Here is an 18,040-nt window from a genome sequence, read left to right on the forward strand (position 1 = left end):
ACTCCCTTGAATATCGATATAACGAGACTTTACTGTAGTTTGATTAAGTTAAGCACGAATATGCATATCAAATGACATCTTGGTCCACTTCTATCAAACATTTCAGGACATCCAAATTCAAGGTTCCATTGGATTTCAAAAGTTGTTCCTGAATCTAACTGCAGTTTTGATCAAAAGGGCACTAAATTATTGAGTCAGCACCTTAGTCAAGAGGGTAATCAGGAGACTTTTGTCACGACTGTTTATTCTGCACGGGTTCTTCCAGATGGGCTTCATCACACACAGAGATGCATGTGAAAACTGTTTACTTGAAATCATCGACCAGAACTTGTCTCAGTTACTTAAACCTGTGTGTTTAGATATACCCCCTCATGCGTGTGCAGAACAAAATAACAAAGTACAAGAACAATAATAAGATAAAAGATAACACTTTGTGACTGTATTTTTTTTCCGTACTGTTGAGGACCCGAGAAGTGATTCAGTCAGAGATAGGCACGTTTAGTTTTTTTTTTAAATTCCTCTGTATAGAAGATTTGCCTGAAATTCTGCATTTCTACATTTCCTCTGACTTCTGTTGTTTACTGTATGATAAAACTTGGCTATGTGATGCAGCACAGAGTACAAAATAGATCCTGAGTATCTCAAGGCACAAAGATCCTCTTGCACCACTTTTGAATTGTCACACCTTAGATTATAAACTGGAAGTGATTTCATGCACATGCACAGTTTGTATTTTATACACTCGCCAATAAATATATTATCCTCAAAAGAGTCAAGAGTGCAACAGAGCCTATCCCTGTTTTCTTTCGGCAGTAGGCGGGATGCATCAAGAGACAAAAAAACATTCACACTCACACAGAACAGAGGGTGCCCTAACATGCATATTTTTGGAATGTGGGAGGAAACCAGAGTATCTAGAGAAATCCCACACAAGGCGAGAACGTACAACTCCAGAGGAACTTCAGCCGGCCGAAGATTCAAACCCATGACTTCTGCACCATGAAGTGGGCGTCTCTCTCTCTCTCTCTCTCTCTCTCTCTCTCTCTCTCTCTCTCTCTCTCTCTCTCTCTCTCTCTCTCTCTCTCTCTCTAGATAGATAGACAGACAGACAGATAGATAGATAGATAGATAGATAGATAGATAGATAGATAGATAGATAGATAGATAGATAGATAGATAGATAGATAGATAGATAGAACCTATATTTCTTAGAATTTTTATTAATTTCTCACATTTTCATTAGAGTGTTTTAAATAATGTAATAATTGTTTGAATGTGTGACTGGGTGGCCCAATAAAATGTCTTGTGGACAGCAAGTGGCCCTCGGACAAGATTTTGGATACTCGGGAGTTCACAAGTTTCTGAGAACAGCTGCAAGGGAAGCGTGTAGGAGGAGGGTGACTCGCATCGAGCCAAGGAGACAGGGTGTGTGATCTACCTCATTGTCAGTTATTGGCGGCCCCCCTTTTCCTTCAGACACCTTCCCTTGATCGGGGATTAGCAGAGCAGCTCTCTCTCTCTCTCTCTCTCTCTCTCTCTCTCTCTCTCTCTCTCTCTCTCTCTCTCTCTCTCTCTCTCTCTCTCTCTCTCTCTCTCTCTCTCTCTCTCTCTCTCTCTCTCTCTCTCTCTCTCTCGCTCTCTCTCTCTCTCGCTCTCTCACTCTCTCGCTCTCCTCCCTCTCTCTTCTCATACACACTCACCCAAGCGCGCCCCTCGTCCACATGGAGACATCCCATCCTCTTCACCTTCACTGTTGACTGGCCCGCCGCTATTGCGCTTCGCGGAAGTTTTGTCCCCCAAAAAAAGAGCTTGACGACTTTTTCTTTGTTTTTCTTGTTCAAAAACTGTCACCGTGTAGTTCGTCCACTCTTGGCTGCAGCCATCGACATGGCAATGTTTTTGTTGCTTTTGCAGTTTTATGTGGTGTCAAGTTTTGTGTGCAACGCGATTGCGTTCGTGGAAGAACCCTCCGGAGGCAGAGCGGACGGGTACTGCGGGCGGATTCTACGGGCACAGACGCACGGGACCCGGCGGGATGGGCACCACGAGTTCCGCCTCAGAGTGGAAGGCGACCCAGAAGCCTACGAGCCAGGCAGCACCCATCGAGGTAAAACGCTGCTAGTTTAAACCCTATTTGTGACGATCAAATTCAAAGAGGTAAAAGGAATTTACTAAGTGTTCATTAGTTTTGTAACTATCGAAGAAAACAATGCATATGTTCGCATGATCTAATGATGGTCATTTTAAAAAGATTTTTCCCTCATGTTCATAAACATACTGTTGTCTTATATGTTTATTTTAAATCTATTTTTTCACAGAAGACAAAATAGCTTCCTGTTAAAAACGTTACTTTTAATGGTTGGTTGTATTGACGACTGTCTCTTGTGAAATTTGATGCATGTTCTCACTCATGATTGCTTGGGGTTTTCCAGGTACATGTATTCCCCTCACGTTCCAAAAAATGGGAATTGAAAACTCTAGTTTGCCCATAGGTATGATTGTGAATGGTTATTTGTCTTTGTGTGCTCTGGGATTGGCTGGTGACCAGTTTAGTGTGCATCCCTCCTCTTGCCTGGAGTCAGGTGGCATGTATAGGCACCAGCTCATCCGCAACCCTAACAAGTCGAACACACTGTCTAGAAAATAAGTGGAAGCTTGTGGATTTAAAAATAAGAATATTAAATGAAAGCCACTATTGAACTATTCATATCATTCTTCCTTTGTGCCCTGTATAGATTCAGACGCTGTAAAGATGTTTTATCACATTAGTTTTGTCATTGTAATAGTGCACATTCAGACGGAAGTTTAAATTGCATGAATAATCCAAGTTTACACTCCTGTTCTTTACCATTATTATCAACATTGCCTTCACATGCGAATGTGTCTTAAATGTGCAATAAAGAAAATCGTCCATCCCAGGTAATGGGCTCATGGTCACCCCATTTCTCTCTTGTTTGTATTTTTTTTGTTTATTGTCAACACATTCCGCGATCTGTAGATTGTTATCCTGGTTGCACAACCGCCCCTATGCACACAAACAAGCAATAAAAGGGAGGTGTTATTGTGTACAATATTATAATTGATGCCTAAGTGTTCTGAACATTGATTTATATTAACTTCCTCACCTCTTCCTAACAACAAGTGGATGCATATACACAAATGTGCACACAACAGAAGATCAGTCAAATATCTGGTTCCAATTATCCTAACTCAGTGGATTAACCTTCCAAACATCCTGCTCCGAGATGTCTTTAAGACTTAGCAGATCGTCGACACGGATCCAGGATTTTTACTTTCGCAGTGTGAACGGGGCCCTTGACTCATCGATTGGGAGGGTGAGAAAATAAATTATTAGTCTTTTACAATAGTATAATTTAAAATGCTGGGGTTTAGCGCAGCATCATCTAATGCAGTTCATTGCAAAGTCATTTTTTGGCGCGGGACACATTGTAGTTATGGTTTCCTCTCGAGGGCCGTTATGAATTTGGCGAAGCCATTAGAATGTTTAATCCCCTCCACATATTAGATATAGAGCGCACAAAAAATAAATGAATAACTAGTTTTCAAATCTGAAGTCAAGAATAATGACTGTTATTGTGGTTTACATCCAAAAATATGAAATTTTTATATATAAATATAGTATTTTAGCAAGAAACATGGAATTTCACAAGTTTGATTTGCTTTGCGGGCCGAAAAAAAATTATCTGGCGGGCAGGATTTGGCCCTCGGGCCTTGACTTTGACACCTGTGATCTAATGGATTCATAACATAACCCAGCCTCTAATGTAGCACCTTATGATGTGATGTGCCTTATATTTATTTATATTTATATGGTGTAAGAAATGGAGTTGGGGTTATCTTAAAAGAGGAGTTTGTTAGGAATGTCTTAGAAGTAAAAAGAGTATCAGATAGAATGATGAGTCTGAAGATAGAAATTGAAGGCGCGATGTTCAATGTTGTTTGTGGGTATGCCCCACAAGTAGGATGTGAGCTGGCGGAGAAGGAGAAAGTGAGAGGGTTGTAATTGGTGGAGACTTCAATGGACATGTTAGCGCAGGAAACAATGATGATGAGGAGGTGATGGGCAGGTTTGGACTCCAGATGAGGAACACTGAAGGACAGATGGTGGTTGACTTTGCTAAGAGAATCGAAATGGCTATAGTGAATACCTTCTTTCAGAAGAGACAGGAACATAGGGTGACCTATAAGAGCGGAGGCAGAAGTACACAGGTAGACTACATTTTGTGTCAACGGCGCCATCTAAAGGAAATCAGTGACTGCAAAGTAGTGGTTGGTGAGAGTGTAGGATGACGCTGGCAGTGAGGAAGATGAAGAAACTAAAGGCTGAAGTGAGGACAAAATGGTGGAAGTTGAAAAAGGAAGAGTGTTGCATGACATTTAGGAAGGAGGTAAGACAAGCACTGGGTGGGCAAGAGGTCCTTCCAGATGACTGGCAAACTACAGCGAACATAATCAGAGACACAGGTCGGAAAGTACTCGGTGTATCGAGTGGGAGAAAGGTAGATAAGGAGACTTGGTGGTGGAATGGGGAGGTGCAGGAGTGTATACAGAGAAAGAGGTTAGCAAAGAAGAAGTGGGACACTGAGAGGACGGACGAGAGTAGACAGCAGTACAAGGAGATGCAGCGCACGGTTAAAATAAAGGTGGCAAAGGCCAAACAAGAGGCCTATGATGACTTGTATGCTCGGCTGGACGGCAAGGAAGGTGAGAGTGATCTTTACAGGCTGGCGAGACAGAGAGACAAAGATGGTAAGGTCCTGCAGCAGGTTCGGGTGATTAAGGATAGAGATGGCAATGTATTAACAGTTGCCAGTAGTGTGATGGCAAGATGGAAAGAGTACTTTGAAGTATTGATGAATGAGGAAAATGAGAAGGACCAAAGAGTAGAAGACGTGACTGTTGTGGACCAAGACGTAGCAAGTATTAGCAAGGATGAAGTGAGGAGGCCGCTGAAGAGGATGAAGGGGGAAAGGCACTCGGGCCTGATGATTTACCAATCGAGGTATGGAAGTGTCTTGGAGAGGTGGCGGTGGTGTTCCTGACTGGGTTATTCAACAAGATCTTAGATGGTGAACAGATGCCTGAAGAATGGAGACAAAGTGTACTCGTGCCCATTTTTAAGAACAAAGGAGATGTGCAGAGTTGTACTAACTACAGAGGAATACAGTTGATGAGCCATACAATGAAACTCTGGGAAAGAGTAGTTGAAGCTAGACTAAGAGCAGAAGTGAACATTTGTCAGCAGCAGTATGGCTTCATGCCAAAAAAGAGTACGACAGATGCAGTGTTTGCCTTAAGAATGCTGATAGAGAAGTGCAGAGAAGGTCAGAAGGAATTGCATTGTGTCTTCATAGATCTGGAGAAAGTGTATGACAAAGTGCCCAGAGAAGAGCTGAGGAAGTCTGGAGTGACGGAAAAGTATGTCAGAGCGGTGCAAAACATGTATCATGATTGTAAGACAGTTGTGAGGTGTGCTGTCGGTGTGACTGAGTAATTCAAGGTGGAGGTGGGACTCCACCAGGGGTCAGCTCTGAGCCCCTTCTTGTTTGCTATCATGATAGACAGGCTGACAGACGATGACAAGAATCTCCTTGGACCATGATGTTTGCAGATGACATTGTGATCTGTAGCGAGAACAGGGAACAGGTGGCGGAGAAACTAGAGATGTGGATCTTCATTCCTCTCCTGGAAAGGAGAGGAATGAAGATCAGTCGCAGCAAGACAGAATATATGTGTGTGTGAATGACAGGGATCCAAGTGCAAGAGTGATGCTACAGGGAGAAGAGATAAAGAAGGTGGAGGATTTTAAGTGCTTGGGGTCAACTGTCCTGAGCAATGGATAGTGTGGAAAAGAGGTGAAGAAGCGTGTCCAGGCAGGCTGGAGTGGCTGGAGAAAAATGTCAGGTCTGATGTGTGATAGAAGGGTTTCAGCTAGGATGAAAGGAAAAGTGTATAAAACAGTGGTGAGACCAGCTATGATGTTTGGACTGGAGACAGTGCCACCGAAGAAAAGACAGGAAGCAGAGCTGGAGGTAGCAGAGCTGAAGATGTTGAGGTTTTCTTTGGGAGTGACCAGGTTGGATAGGATCAGGAAGGAGTACATTCGAGGGACAACTCATATTAGAGGCCTTGGAGAGAAAGTCAGAGAAGCCAGACTGAGATGGTTTCGACATGTCCACAGGAGAGAGAGCGACTATATCGGGAGAAGGATGCGGAATCTTGAACTGCCAGGCAGGAGACGGAGAGGAAGACCGAAGAGGAGGTTTATGGATGTGGTCAAAGAGGACATGAAGGTAGCTGGTGTGAGAGAAGAGGATGCACAAAACTGGGATAGATGGAGGACATTGATTCGCTGTGGCAACCCCTGAGGGGAAAAGCCGAAAGGAAAAGAAGAGGAGGAGCTATATGCGGTGGAATCTTTGTAAAATGCGCTCAGCAGAAGTAATTTGAAGTTATTTTACAAATTATGCACGCAACTATGTCGGGAGGTGTCTGTTGTTCTTTAATTTATGTTGTCCTTAAAGGACAACGGACGTCACTTTTTTGTTTTTTAACTGACACCAGAAAAACGTTTTATATCAAACATCTAAAATACCCAAAACACGCAGTATGGTATTTTTAGTCAAATGCAAAACACCAATAAAATGACTTAAAGTGTCCAAAATCTGCAAAAAATTGAGCTGCGAATTGGGCATTTTCAGAAAGTCCCGCCCCCAGTTCGTGACATCACGCCAAGACATTTTGCATTGCTTGTGAATCAAAACAATGGCTTCAGATTCGGATAATATGCTTTCTTGTTACACATCCAGTTATTAATACGATTCAAATGGTTCTGAAGAGAAAAGCATACATGTTTGCAATCGATGAAATAATTTATTTGTGCCATTTTGAGGCAACATTGGGGGAAAATCTCTCACCCAAAAAAAGAGGCACAAAATGGCCTGTGGCCACCTGCGTTTCCACAGGCTGATAAATTCCTTATATGGCGCTTGGACGCCCTCTTCTGGCCTTCTGGCGGATTTTGGGTGCAACACGAGGTCCCCAGACCAAACAAGTCCAGCAAAATACATTGACGTGATGGAAGGACTGCTACAATGCGTCATTTTTACGGTTAAGGGCGGTCCTTTAGTGATGTCACGTACGGACTCGTCACCAACTCAAAAACAAGACTTCCTGAATATTCAGCGTGAGTCTTAAAACGTAAAATATAGCTATATGCGGTGGAATCTTATTAAAATACGCTCAGTAGAAGTCATTTGAAGCCATTTTACAAATTATGGATACAACTATGGACACAACCGGAGACGTCGGTTGTCCTTTAAACAAACCCAAAAGGTTTTCTCTCTGTCAACCTGAAATCTGTTTTGCTACTCTGAGCATGGCATGTACATATTTTACAGAATTACTATATTTTACAGAATGACCATCTCTTTGCAACACAAATAAAAAAGTGTATGTTTGTATCTCGATTCACATTTATATTATGAGAGAAAAATGTTACAACTTAAAGTGAGGAAACCGCTGTATATTTTAACACTTGGTCACATAATCTCCTTTACTAGATCATCTTCAGTGTCATTTCTGTTTAGCAATTTAGGTTTACTGAGGTCTCAAATTAGATTCGAGATTCAACGAAGCCTGCTAAAGATTCCCCATGAATATGGTTTGTCCTCTGAATATTGTAACTTTTGTGTAATGAAACAATTTATCAATGTTTTTATTTAAAATAGTTAGTTGACAAAAATACATCTATTTGCACAGTCATTTCACATTTTCTATGATTGTCCTGGTGTCCTTACTTACTACAGTGAAATGCGAAGGCCCCATTTCCAGTGCTCATTCTTCCACATCATGCTGATGCCGACAGGAATGTTGGTCTCCCGCCAGCATCATTCAGAGTGATCCTGCATCATTGCAGCATGACCCTGATGTGTCAACGTAGTCAAGCCTTTTTTACTGCTTAGTGTGTCCAAGGTGTTAATACACACTCTCCGTCCTCCCCACAGTGTTCCTCTTGGCAACCAGCCCTGCCTATTTCAGAGGTTTTACCCTCATTGCGCTGAAGGAGGGGAGGGAGGGTACCACGGATGACGACTACACTGGCCAGTTCCAGGTGAGATACACAAAAGGTGTCTGTCCAATTTAAATTTTGAGATATCAGATGGATTAACTTGCAGGACTGTGTAAGGGTGGCTTAGAGGCGAAACATTTCTTTTGTGAAACACATCGCATGTTGGGAAGAAGCTAAAATATCGTAGTGTTTAGTTCAGCTTGAATGTGTGAGGCAGATCAGATGTGGCATTCTTCCAGATGAATAACAGATATTTGTTCTAGTGGAAGACGGAAGGGAGGAAAGAGGGAGTTGTGACAAAGAGGAAGTTATGGTGGATGAAGAGGGAGATACAGAGGTCTTCAGTGGACGCATGTCAGACATAGGAGATATTTCGCCAAGTAGCAACACAGCCCCAATTGAGATGTTGAGAGTGACTCAGCAGAAATAGTTTCTCAATTATCTCTCGTGGAGTGTAAACAGGAACACACATCTGCGTTTGTGTTTGTTCTTGTTGACCATAACAAGACTTGAAGCAATAATAGCAAAGGGCTAATTTTATGGTGCTAGTGACTCAGGAACCAAAGCCTCTATTCTCTGTTACACCAACTATGTGTTATTCTTTTGTCGTTTCAAAATCTCACACACTGTTTCTCTGAAGTGCTTTTGCTTAAAAACAATGTATGCTTACAGTCAATATCACACATTGTTTCTGTCACATCTCGTCGCCGTCCTGGGCGCGCCCCGCACCTCCCGTCCCCTCCCATCATCACTCACCTGGGCTCCCACAGCTGTTTGTCATTTACTGATAGTGCCTTCTGACTATATATGCCGATCGCACATTACCGTCTCCGTCGGAGAATTCCGGAAGCTACCCTTGCCGTCAGGTCTGTCATTGTTAGTTGCCGTCACTTACCTGCCCGTTTATTATTTTGCATGCGTGTCTGAGTAAATACTTTTTTCCTGGATATCTGTCTCGCCGTGTATTTCGGATCCAAACCTTCCCACCTTCCTTCGTCACTCGAGTCCTGCCTTCTAGCCTCGAGTGTCGTGACAGTTTCACAATCATAGATGAATGACTGCGAGCAGTAGTTCTTGCTTATGAAGCCATTTTAAGAAACTTGAAAAAGGACTGCCACCTCCATAAAGCTTCTTCAGTGTCCGCAAATGATTAGAGTCTTAGCTTTTACGTTTTTGATGTTACCATTGAAGTTTCTGGTATGCTTGTAATTGTTGTGCAAGTGCAAAGTGAATATTGCCCTGAAAAATGACACTGCTATCTCTTCCTCAAATCATTTACAATCTGTGATATCTCAATCAGCCCCACATGCACACTTCTGTTTCTTATGATGGTCCAGAATAGTTCATCATTATGTGTGCATATTCTGGTCGTGGTTTATATTTTAGCAGGTAATGCACATCCTAATGTTTTTTTTAAATTAACATTTAGGAGCAATTGATCAGTAAATGAGCAGACAGTGCTAAATTGCTTTGACTACCTCCATCCCATCCATCCATCCATCCATCCTCTGCCGCTTATCCGGGGTCGGGTCGCGGGGGCAGCAGCTTCAGTAGGGAAGCCCAGACTTCCCTCTCCCCAGCCACTTCTTCCAGCTCGTCCTGGCGGATCCCGAGGCGTTCCCATGCCAGCTGGGAGACATAGTCTCTCCAGCGTGTTCTGGGTCGTCCCAGGGGTCTCCTGCCAGTGGGGCATGCCCGGAACACCTCGCGAGGGAGACGTCCCAGGGGCATCCTAATCAGATGCCCGAGCCACCTCATCTGGCTCCTCTCGATGTGGAGGAGAAGCGGCTCGACTTTGAGCCCCTCCCGGATGACCGAGCTTCTCACCTTATCTCTCAGGGAGAGCCCGGACACCCGACGGAGAAAGCTCATTTCGGCCGCTTGCATCCGGGATCTCGTTCTTTCGGACACAACCCATAGCTCGTGACCATAGATGAGGGTTGGGACGTAGATCGACCGGTAGATTGAGAGCTTTGCTTTTTGGCTCAGCTCCTTCTTCACCACGACAGATCGGTACAAAGTCCGCATCACGGCAGACGCCGCACCGATCCGCCTGTCGACCTCTCGATCCCTTTCACCCTCACTCGTGAACAAGACACCCAGACACTTAAACTCCTCCACTTGAGGCAAAATCTCCTCCCTGACCCGGAGAGGGCACACCACCCTTTTCCGACTGAGAACCATTGTCTCAGATTTGGAGGTGCTGATTCTCATCCCAGCCGCTTCACATTCGGCTGCGAAACGCTCCAGCGAGAGTTGGAGAGCTCCACTTAAAGGCCCCAACAGTACAACATCATCTGCAAAAAGCAGAGATGCTATACTGAGGCTACCAAAACGGTAACCTTCAACTCTTCGGCTGCGCCTAGAAATTCTGTCCATAAAGGTTATGAACAGAATCGGTGACAAAGGGCAGCCTTGGCGGAGCCCAACCCTCACTGGAAACGATTCCGACTTACTGCCGGCAATGCGAACCAGACTCTGACATCGGTCATATAGGGACCGAATGGCCCGTATCAGCCGCTCCTGTACCCCATACTCCCGAAGTACCCTCCACAGAACTCCACGAGGGACACGGTCAAACGCTTTCTCCAAGTCCACAAAACACATGTAGAGTGGTTGGGCGAATTCCCATGCGCCCTCGAGGACCCTGCTAAGGGTGTAGAGCTGGTCCACTGTTCCGCGGCTGGGACGAAAACCACACTGTTCCTCCTCAATCTGAGGCTCGACTTTCCGACGGACCCCCCCCCTCTAGGACCCCTGAATAGACCTTTCCAGGGAGGCTGAGGAGTGTGATCCCTCTGTAGTTGGAACACACCCTCCGGTCCCCCTTTTTCAAAAGGGGGACCACCACCCCGCTCTGCCAATCCAGAGGCACTCTCCCCGATGACCACGCAATGTTGCAGAGGCGTGTCAGCCAGGACAGCCCCACAACATCCAGAGCCTTTAGGAACTCCGGTCGGATCTCATCCACCCCCGGGGCCTTGCCACCGAGGAGCTTTTTAACCACCTCGGTGACTTCAGTCACAAGGATCGGAGGGCCCACTTCGGAGTCCCCAGACACTGCTTCCTCCAAGGAAGGCGTGTTGGTGGAGTTGAGGAGGTCTTCGAAGTACTCTGCCCACCGGTTCACGACGTCTCGAGTCGAAGTCAGCAGCGCCCCACCCTCACTGTACACAGTGTTAGTGGTGCACTGCTTTCCCCTCCCGAGACGCCGGATGGTGGACCAGAATTTCCTCGAAGCGGTCCGGAAGTCGGCTTCCATGGCCTCACCGAACTCTTCCCATGCCCGTGTTTTTGCCTCGGCGACCACAGAGGCTGCATTCCGCTTGGCTAGTCGATACGTGTCAGCTGTCTCAGGAGTCCCACAGGCTATATAAGCCCGGTAGGACTCCTTCTTCAGCTTTACGGCATCCCTTACTACTGGTGTCCACCAGCGAGTACGGGGATTGCCTCCACGACAGGCACCAACCACCTTACGGCCGCAACTCTGATTTGCCGCCTCAGCAAGGGAGGTACGGAACATTGTCCATTCGGACTCAATGTCTTCCACCTCCCCCGGGACATGTGTATAGTTCTGCCGGAGATGGGAGTTGAAACTCCTTCTGACAGGGGATTCTGCCAGACGTTCCCAACAAACCCTCACAACACGTTTGGGTCTTCCAGGTCGGACTGGCATCTTCCCCCACCAACGGAGCCTACTCACCACCAGGTGGTGATCAGTTGACAGCTCCGTCCCTCTCTTCACTCGAGTGTCCAAAACATGAGGCCGCAAATCCGATGATACAACTATAAAGTCAATCATCGAACTGCGACCAAGGGTGTCCTGGTGCCACGTGCACATATGGATACCCTTATGTTTGAATAAAGTGTTTGTTATAGACAATCCGTGTTGAGCACAGAAGTCTAATAACAAGACACCACTCCTGTTCTGATCGGGGGGGCCATTCCTCCCAATCACGCCCTTCCAGGTCCCACTGTCATTGCCCACATGAGCATTGAAATCGCCCAGCAGAACAAGGGAGTCCCCAGGGGGAGCGCTCTCCAGCACACCCCCTAAGGTCTCCAAAAAGGATGGGTACACTGAACTGCTGTTTGGTGCATATGCACAGACAACAGTCAGAACCCGTCCCCCCACCTGAAGGCGGAGGGAAGCAACCCTTTCGTCTACTGGGGTGAATCCCAATGTACAGGCGGCGAGTCGGGGGGCAATAAGTATGCCGACAACCGGAACCCAGGCTGTGTGTGGAGGCAAGCCCAACTATGTCTAGTCGGAACTTTTCAACCTCGTGCACCAGCTCAGGCTCCTTCCCTGTAAGAGAGGTGACATTCCACGTCCCCAGAGCTAGCTTCTGCAGTCGAGGGTCGGACCGCCAGAGTCCCCGCCTTTGGCTGCTGCCCAGCTCACATTGCACCCGACCCCTCTGGCCCCTCCCATGGGTGGTGAGCCCTTGAGAAGGGGGACCCACGTTTCCTCTTCGGGCTGAGCCCGACCGGGCCCCATGGGTGTAGGACCGGCCACCAGGCGCTCGCCAACGAGCCCCATCTCCAGGCCTGGCTCCAGAGAGAGGCCCCGGTGACCCGCGTCCGGGCAAGGGAAAACTAGATCCATTTGTCTTTCTCATCATACAGGGTCTTCTGAGTCGTACTTTGTCTGGTCCCTCACCCAGGACCTGTTTGCCATGGGTGACCCTACCAGGGGCATGAAGCCCCAGACAACCTAGCTCCTAGGATCATTGGGACACACAAACCCCTCCACCACGGTAAGGTGACGACTCATGGAGGGCTTTGACTACCTTGAAGATAGAAAAGCACAATCTAAGTTACCCATTTCCGTCATCGAGTTGGAGTGACAAGTTTATTCTAAAAAGTGTTGTATTTGCGTGAAAACTGATTCCATGTTCAATAAAAAAAACGTAAACAACAGTTGAGAATAAAACTCCTTTCTATTCACAATTACAAGACATATTGGCATTCGCAAATATTAGGAGATTGATTGTTCTCAAATGGAAGTGCTATTTGTACAAGAGCTGAAAGAAAATCAGAGTGAAGAATTTTGAATTTAACATAAAAAAATGATTGCATGACAAGAGATCAATGTTTTACCTTAAAATGTGACGCTTTTTCTATGAACCAGCCCATTTGTAATCTAAGCAAATGGAGACATGTCACTGACAGTTTTGTTGCATTGGTGACGCACTTGTCAAAGAGGACATGAAGGTAATTGGTGTGAGAGAAGAGGATGCACAAAACCGGGTTAGATGGCGGTCACTGATTCGCTGTGGCGACCCCTGAAGGGAAAACCCAAAAGGAAAAGAAGGGAAGGTGTGTTTTACAAGCAATTAAAACAACAATAAAAAAGAATTGCTGAATGTTTATGTTGACTGTCAGATTTGTCTGAGAGTTTTAACCAGGAAAATATGAGTGACATTGTACAGACATTCACCACAGGCAATATGGCTATTTAGAATGTGTTGAAGAAGAGAGCAATGCTCTACTAACAGATGAAACTGTCAGATTGCACGATTTTAAAGAGCACAACCTATCGTTTTTGTAAGACTTCAACATCAGAATTAGAATCAGACAGCCTTTAATAGTGCCACAATTGGGAAATTTTATAAAGTACATACATTACAGTAGAAGTAGAAATCTGAACTAACAAGAAGAAAAAGACAGCCATGTGGTAATTGTTTTTTTTTTCTTTCAGAAATGTGCACCAAACAAGTAGCCATTAGCATTTGAGCATAACCAAGAAGTCACTCTTACTTTCAAAAAGATTGGTGACCCTTGGTTTAAAAATTATAATTGGCGTGGAGAAGGGGCCACCTTGGAAAAAAATTAAATGTTTTAGGATGATCTTATATATCTACTAAGTTGTTCTCTATGAGTCATATCAAAATGATGAGTTGATGAGCTTCAGGATGAAAGTGACCGTTTGACTCAAACGACTTTCAGAATCTGCAGCAATCACTTTTTAAAATTAGAAATCAGCTATAATAATAATTATGTTGGCCGCAGTTTAATAGAAGTTCATGTCTGCGATACTTCAAAAACATTTATTCATGCGGCCATGCACTCCTGCTGTAATACAATACAATACAATAAATACCACTGTAGTGATTTATATAGCACTTTAACAACAGCTGAAGCTGTAACAAAGTGCTTAACATGAACAACTATCATATACGATATAGGGAATTAAGATTAAGTCTGAATCATGCTGAGTCAAATGCCAAAGAGTACAAGTGAGTTTTGAGGTGGGTTTTAAAGATGGGCAGCGAGGGGCTTGCCGAATGTCCAGTGGCAGGTCATTCCAGAGAGTGGGACCAGCAATGGAACATGCTTGATCCCCTCTGAGCCTCCATTTAGTTTTTGGCACATCTAATAATGTCTGTTCAGCAGACCTGAGGCACCGGGAAGGTGTGTAGGAGTGGATGAACTCGGAGAGGTAAGGAAGAGCAAGGCCATTTAAATATTTGAAAACAAATACAAATAAAATCTTGAAAAGTACTCTAAAATGTATTGGAAGCCAGTGAAGGGATGCCAGAGTAGGATTTATATGCTCCCTCTTACGAGTACCAGTCAAGATGGGATCAGCAGCATTCTGGACAGGCTGGAGTTACTTAATGGAGGAGTAAAGCGCATTACAGTAAAGTACGTATATTAAAGACAAAACAGGCACTCTGCGCAGTCTGTCTGATCGCACACCATTTGATCTTGGAGAGCTATGGCATTCCCTTTATTTCACTAACAACATGTCATGACTGATCATCACTTGTCAATAAAGTAGTACACAAATTAATATCATCCAATTTATTACTAACCACCTTTGGAGCCCCGCGGGGCAACATTTCATAAAACAACATTCAACGTATAATTCTAAAGAGGGAATTAAACACTAAGTAAACATCTAAGGCAGTTAAAGACAGTAGGCAGTCTTGAAGACATAGGTATCTTTTGAGTTTTGATTTTCAAGTGGTGAAAGAACCGTGGGACTTGTGGGGGTGTGGTGGCAATCCCTTTGAGAGAGCAAGGGTGCATTCTCTGTTCATTTTAATCTGGGTTAACAGTCTTTGTTTGTAATTGTGTAATTTTGTTACCCATGTCAACGGTAAATGTTCACAAGGAGACGTGTGGGCTGGTTGTGTGTTTTTCCCAGATATCTTTACATTCGGGTGGGACATGGGTCATATTTATCTAGGGCAGCAACATGTCATTGCTCAGGGAGACAAACGGAGCATGTTTGGATTTAGCGGCGAGATGAGCAACCTTGATATATTATCCAGCACAAATTATCAAGGGTTCCAGTTTAGTAAGGGATAAACAAACATAATCGTGATAAAGTGCCTCATCTAAGACAAATGTTTCAGATCAAGACGATCACGCAAAGCTTAACAGAACTCAGAGGGCTTTGAGGATAAGCCTCTGTTGGCAATGTTCTTGGTTAGAAAGATGTTCAGCTGATAAGAAAGATAATCACACCCAAATGTGATCTAAAAGTAATTATTTTCCCGCTAAGTACCCAAACATCAAACACACAATTATGTTTTGGATGCTCAGTCGTGTAGGTCGCTTTCTTCAATATCTTAAGACTTCACAAGGTTTATGCTTATTTATCACCTTTCGGTGAACAACACTGTTGTTTTTACTTCATATTTACATAACTATTACCGTGGTGTGATTCTACTATATTTCATCACCTTATTTTGCCTGTTACCGTAGTATAATTATTCATTGACACATCTTCCTACTCTTACCACATTAAAAATATTTCACACACATATAAGTTATAAAAATACATGACCACCGTTGTTCAAACATTAAAAAATGGACCCACATAATTCATTTTAAATGATTTTATTTCTAACAATTGAAATAAGGTGGTGAAAGCATTGTGCTTTGGAGCTGTTCTCCTTAAGCTGGAACTCAGGAACTTGAGGGCCTTAGACAAGATGGAGGGTATTCTGAGCAGTTCTAAATAACAGTCAGTGTAAGTGCGAAACCTTCAGTCTTCTTCTTTTCCTTTCGGCTTTTCCCTTCAAGGGCTCGCCACAGCAAATCAGTGTCCTCCATCTTCAGAGGTTTGATCCGCATGTTTGTTTTGGCCAAGCTTTTACGTCGGATGCCCTTCCTGACACAACCCTCTGTATTTATCCGGGCTTGGGACCGGCACAAGAAGACATATATCCCTTTGTGGCTACAGAACAAGCAACTTGCTCAATAAAAGGCTCCCAAACACAAAATGGTAATCGGCACAGCAACATTCAAAATAGCAAAAACTATACTCACCATTTGATGACAATGCTCTGATCTTACCGTGAAATGGGCATCTCTTTCCTTACATTACTGCTGCTTAGAAACAAAGAAAATGTCCCAAAAACCCTTGAGGAACATCTGTAAGTTATTTGGGGTGAGTCATGGATATTATAAATGTTGTCACAAGTGCGCTGACTCACATTAAACAAATATGAAATGAGATGCAAAGGTGAGGTGGGCTCCACAGATCAGTCTGTAAATAATTGTGATTTGGAGTTGGACAGCACAGGTTCAGTGACACTAACTATGCAGACAAGTAGGCAGCTGGTTGTTGGAAAGATGCCAATCTGCTTTTGCTAACTGTCGGGGTACCGTTGTACAAGGCATCACCCCTACCATGCCAGCTGAAGTCCTGCAACGCTATTTGTGTCCGCTTGTATACCTGCATGTGTGCGAGCACCTCTTACTGGTCACCGATATAAGAGGGACTGCAGCCTCCTTTGTACGCGTTAACATAAACTGGTGAAAACTCACAAGAGATGAGATGCATTAAATTCCCAAGTATAAAATATGACCTACAGGTAGCATTTATTCACCAATGTAGTGCCCGGCAGGCACCGGTTATCTTCCAAGGACCACATGAGTAGGCTGCCGAGCTGTTTGGAAAAAGTTCAGCAGTGATGACATTGTGATTTTTCTAGCACAGTAATGTAAAAGTGAAATGTAAACACTGTTCGGCAAGTAAAAGACAAATCATGTGTCACAAATAATAAATATCAGTTTTAATGATTACTACAAGGAAGCTGGCTGCAGCTACCAATCTCATCCACTCCTCCCTGCACCCTTTCCCAAGTGCTTTATTTAAAACAACAGGAACACACAATCAGAAAAGTGAGACGCGTTCCAGTTTAGATAAAAGTTCAACATCTCTTCCACCTTGTGACATTACAACTTGAAGAGCACCACCATTTCTTCCTTCTTAGCTCATCTTCTCCCATGATAATGCATCTACGTATGCTAAAAAAATGTTATGACACTGTCCAGACATGAATTTTGTGTGTTTCACCATGTAGTTCTGGCACTACACCATGCTGATTTACTGAAGTAACAGTAGTAGTGAGCATTTTTTGTCAAACGCCTCATTCCCCCAGCTATGAGTGTTACAGCGTAGTTAGCAAAAATAAAATTAAAATGTCTCATTGGTCAATCAGTTACATTTGTTGAAAAGATTGTTTACAAAAACTAAGTCAAATCCAGTTGTTTTAAGAAAGGTTGACATTATTTGAAGTATATTAAGAGTAGTTGTATGTTCATCCTGTCTACTTGATATCTAATTTAAAACAGATTATTATCTTAAAGACAGTGTATTGTCGGTGTTCAAATACCTGACATATTTCGGCGTCTCTATATTAAGAGTAGTCACTGTTGTCTTCTGCATGTAGTCAAATGAATATCTCTCGTGTCCAACATATGACAAAGCTTCCAGGTTTTCGAGGGTGGCTGCAGCCAGACACAATTACTGTGAGAATTAATGAACACATTCACTGACTTAATACAAATAAATTAAATGATTTATTAATAATCACATATTAATGTATTTTAAGCAAATGTGTTATTTCAAAAGTATGTATTAAAGTGGGTAGCCCTTTGCATTAATCCATCCCCAAGAAGTAGTCTCATTTTCATTTTCGAAAA

The 18,040-nt window shown here is 43.9% G+C and overlaps 1 protein-coding gene and 1 long non-coding RNA gene across 4 annotated transcripts in view; one reads left to right on the forward strand and one right to left on the reverse strand.

Annotated features, from left to right (window-relative positions):
* Positions 1–18,040, reverse strand: part of LOC148898347 (uncharacterized) — a 295,352-nt gene that overhangs the window by 28,258 nt on the left and 249,054 nt on the right. The window lies entirely within an intron of this gene.
* The window catches only part of spon1b (spondin 1b), a 103,312-nt gene continuing 86,952 nt past the window's right edge, over positions 1,681–18,040 (forward strand). For 2 of the 3 annotated variants that reach the window (XM_088997507.1, XM_088997509.1), the window contains exons 1-2: positions 1,681–2,107; positions 8,028–8,134. In XM_088997507.1, coding sequence (XP_088853633.1) covers positions 1,888–2,107; positions 8,028–8,134 — 327 coding nt within the window. In that variant the 5' untranslated portion in view covers positions 1,681–1,887. The remainder of the gene's footprint in view (positions 2,108–8,027; positions 8,135–18,040) is intronic. The other variant, XM_088997508.1, reaches the window with a different exon arrangement.

The sequence above is a fragment of the Hippocampus bargibanti genome, linkage group LG05, assembly GCF_051943395.1.
Source record: "Hippocampus bargibanti isolate YZ-2025 linkage group LG05, ASM5194339v1, whole genome shotgun sequence".
Taxonomy (NCBI): Eukaryota; Metazoa; Chordata; class Actinopteri; order Syngnathiformes; family Syngnathidae; genus Hippocampus; species Hippocampus bargibanti.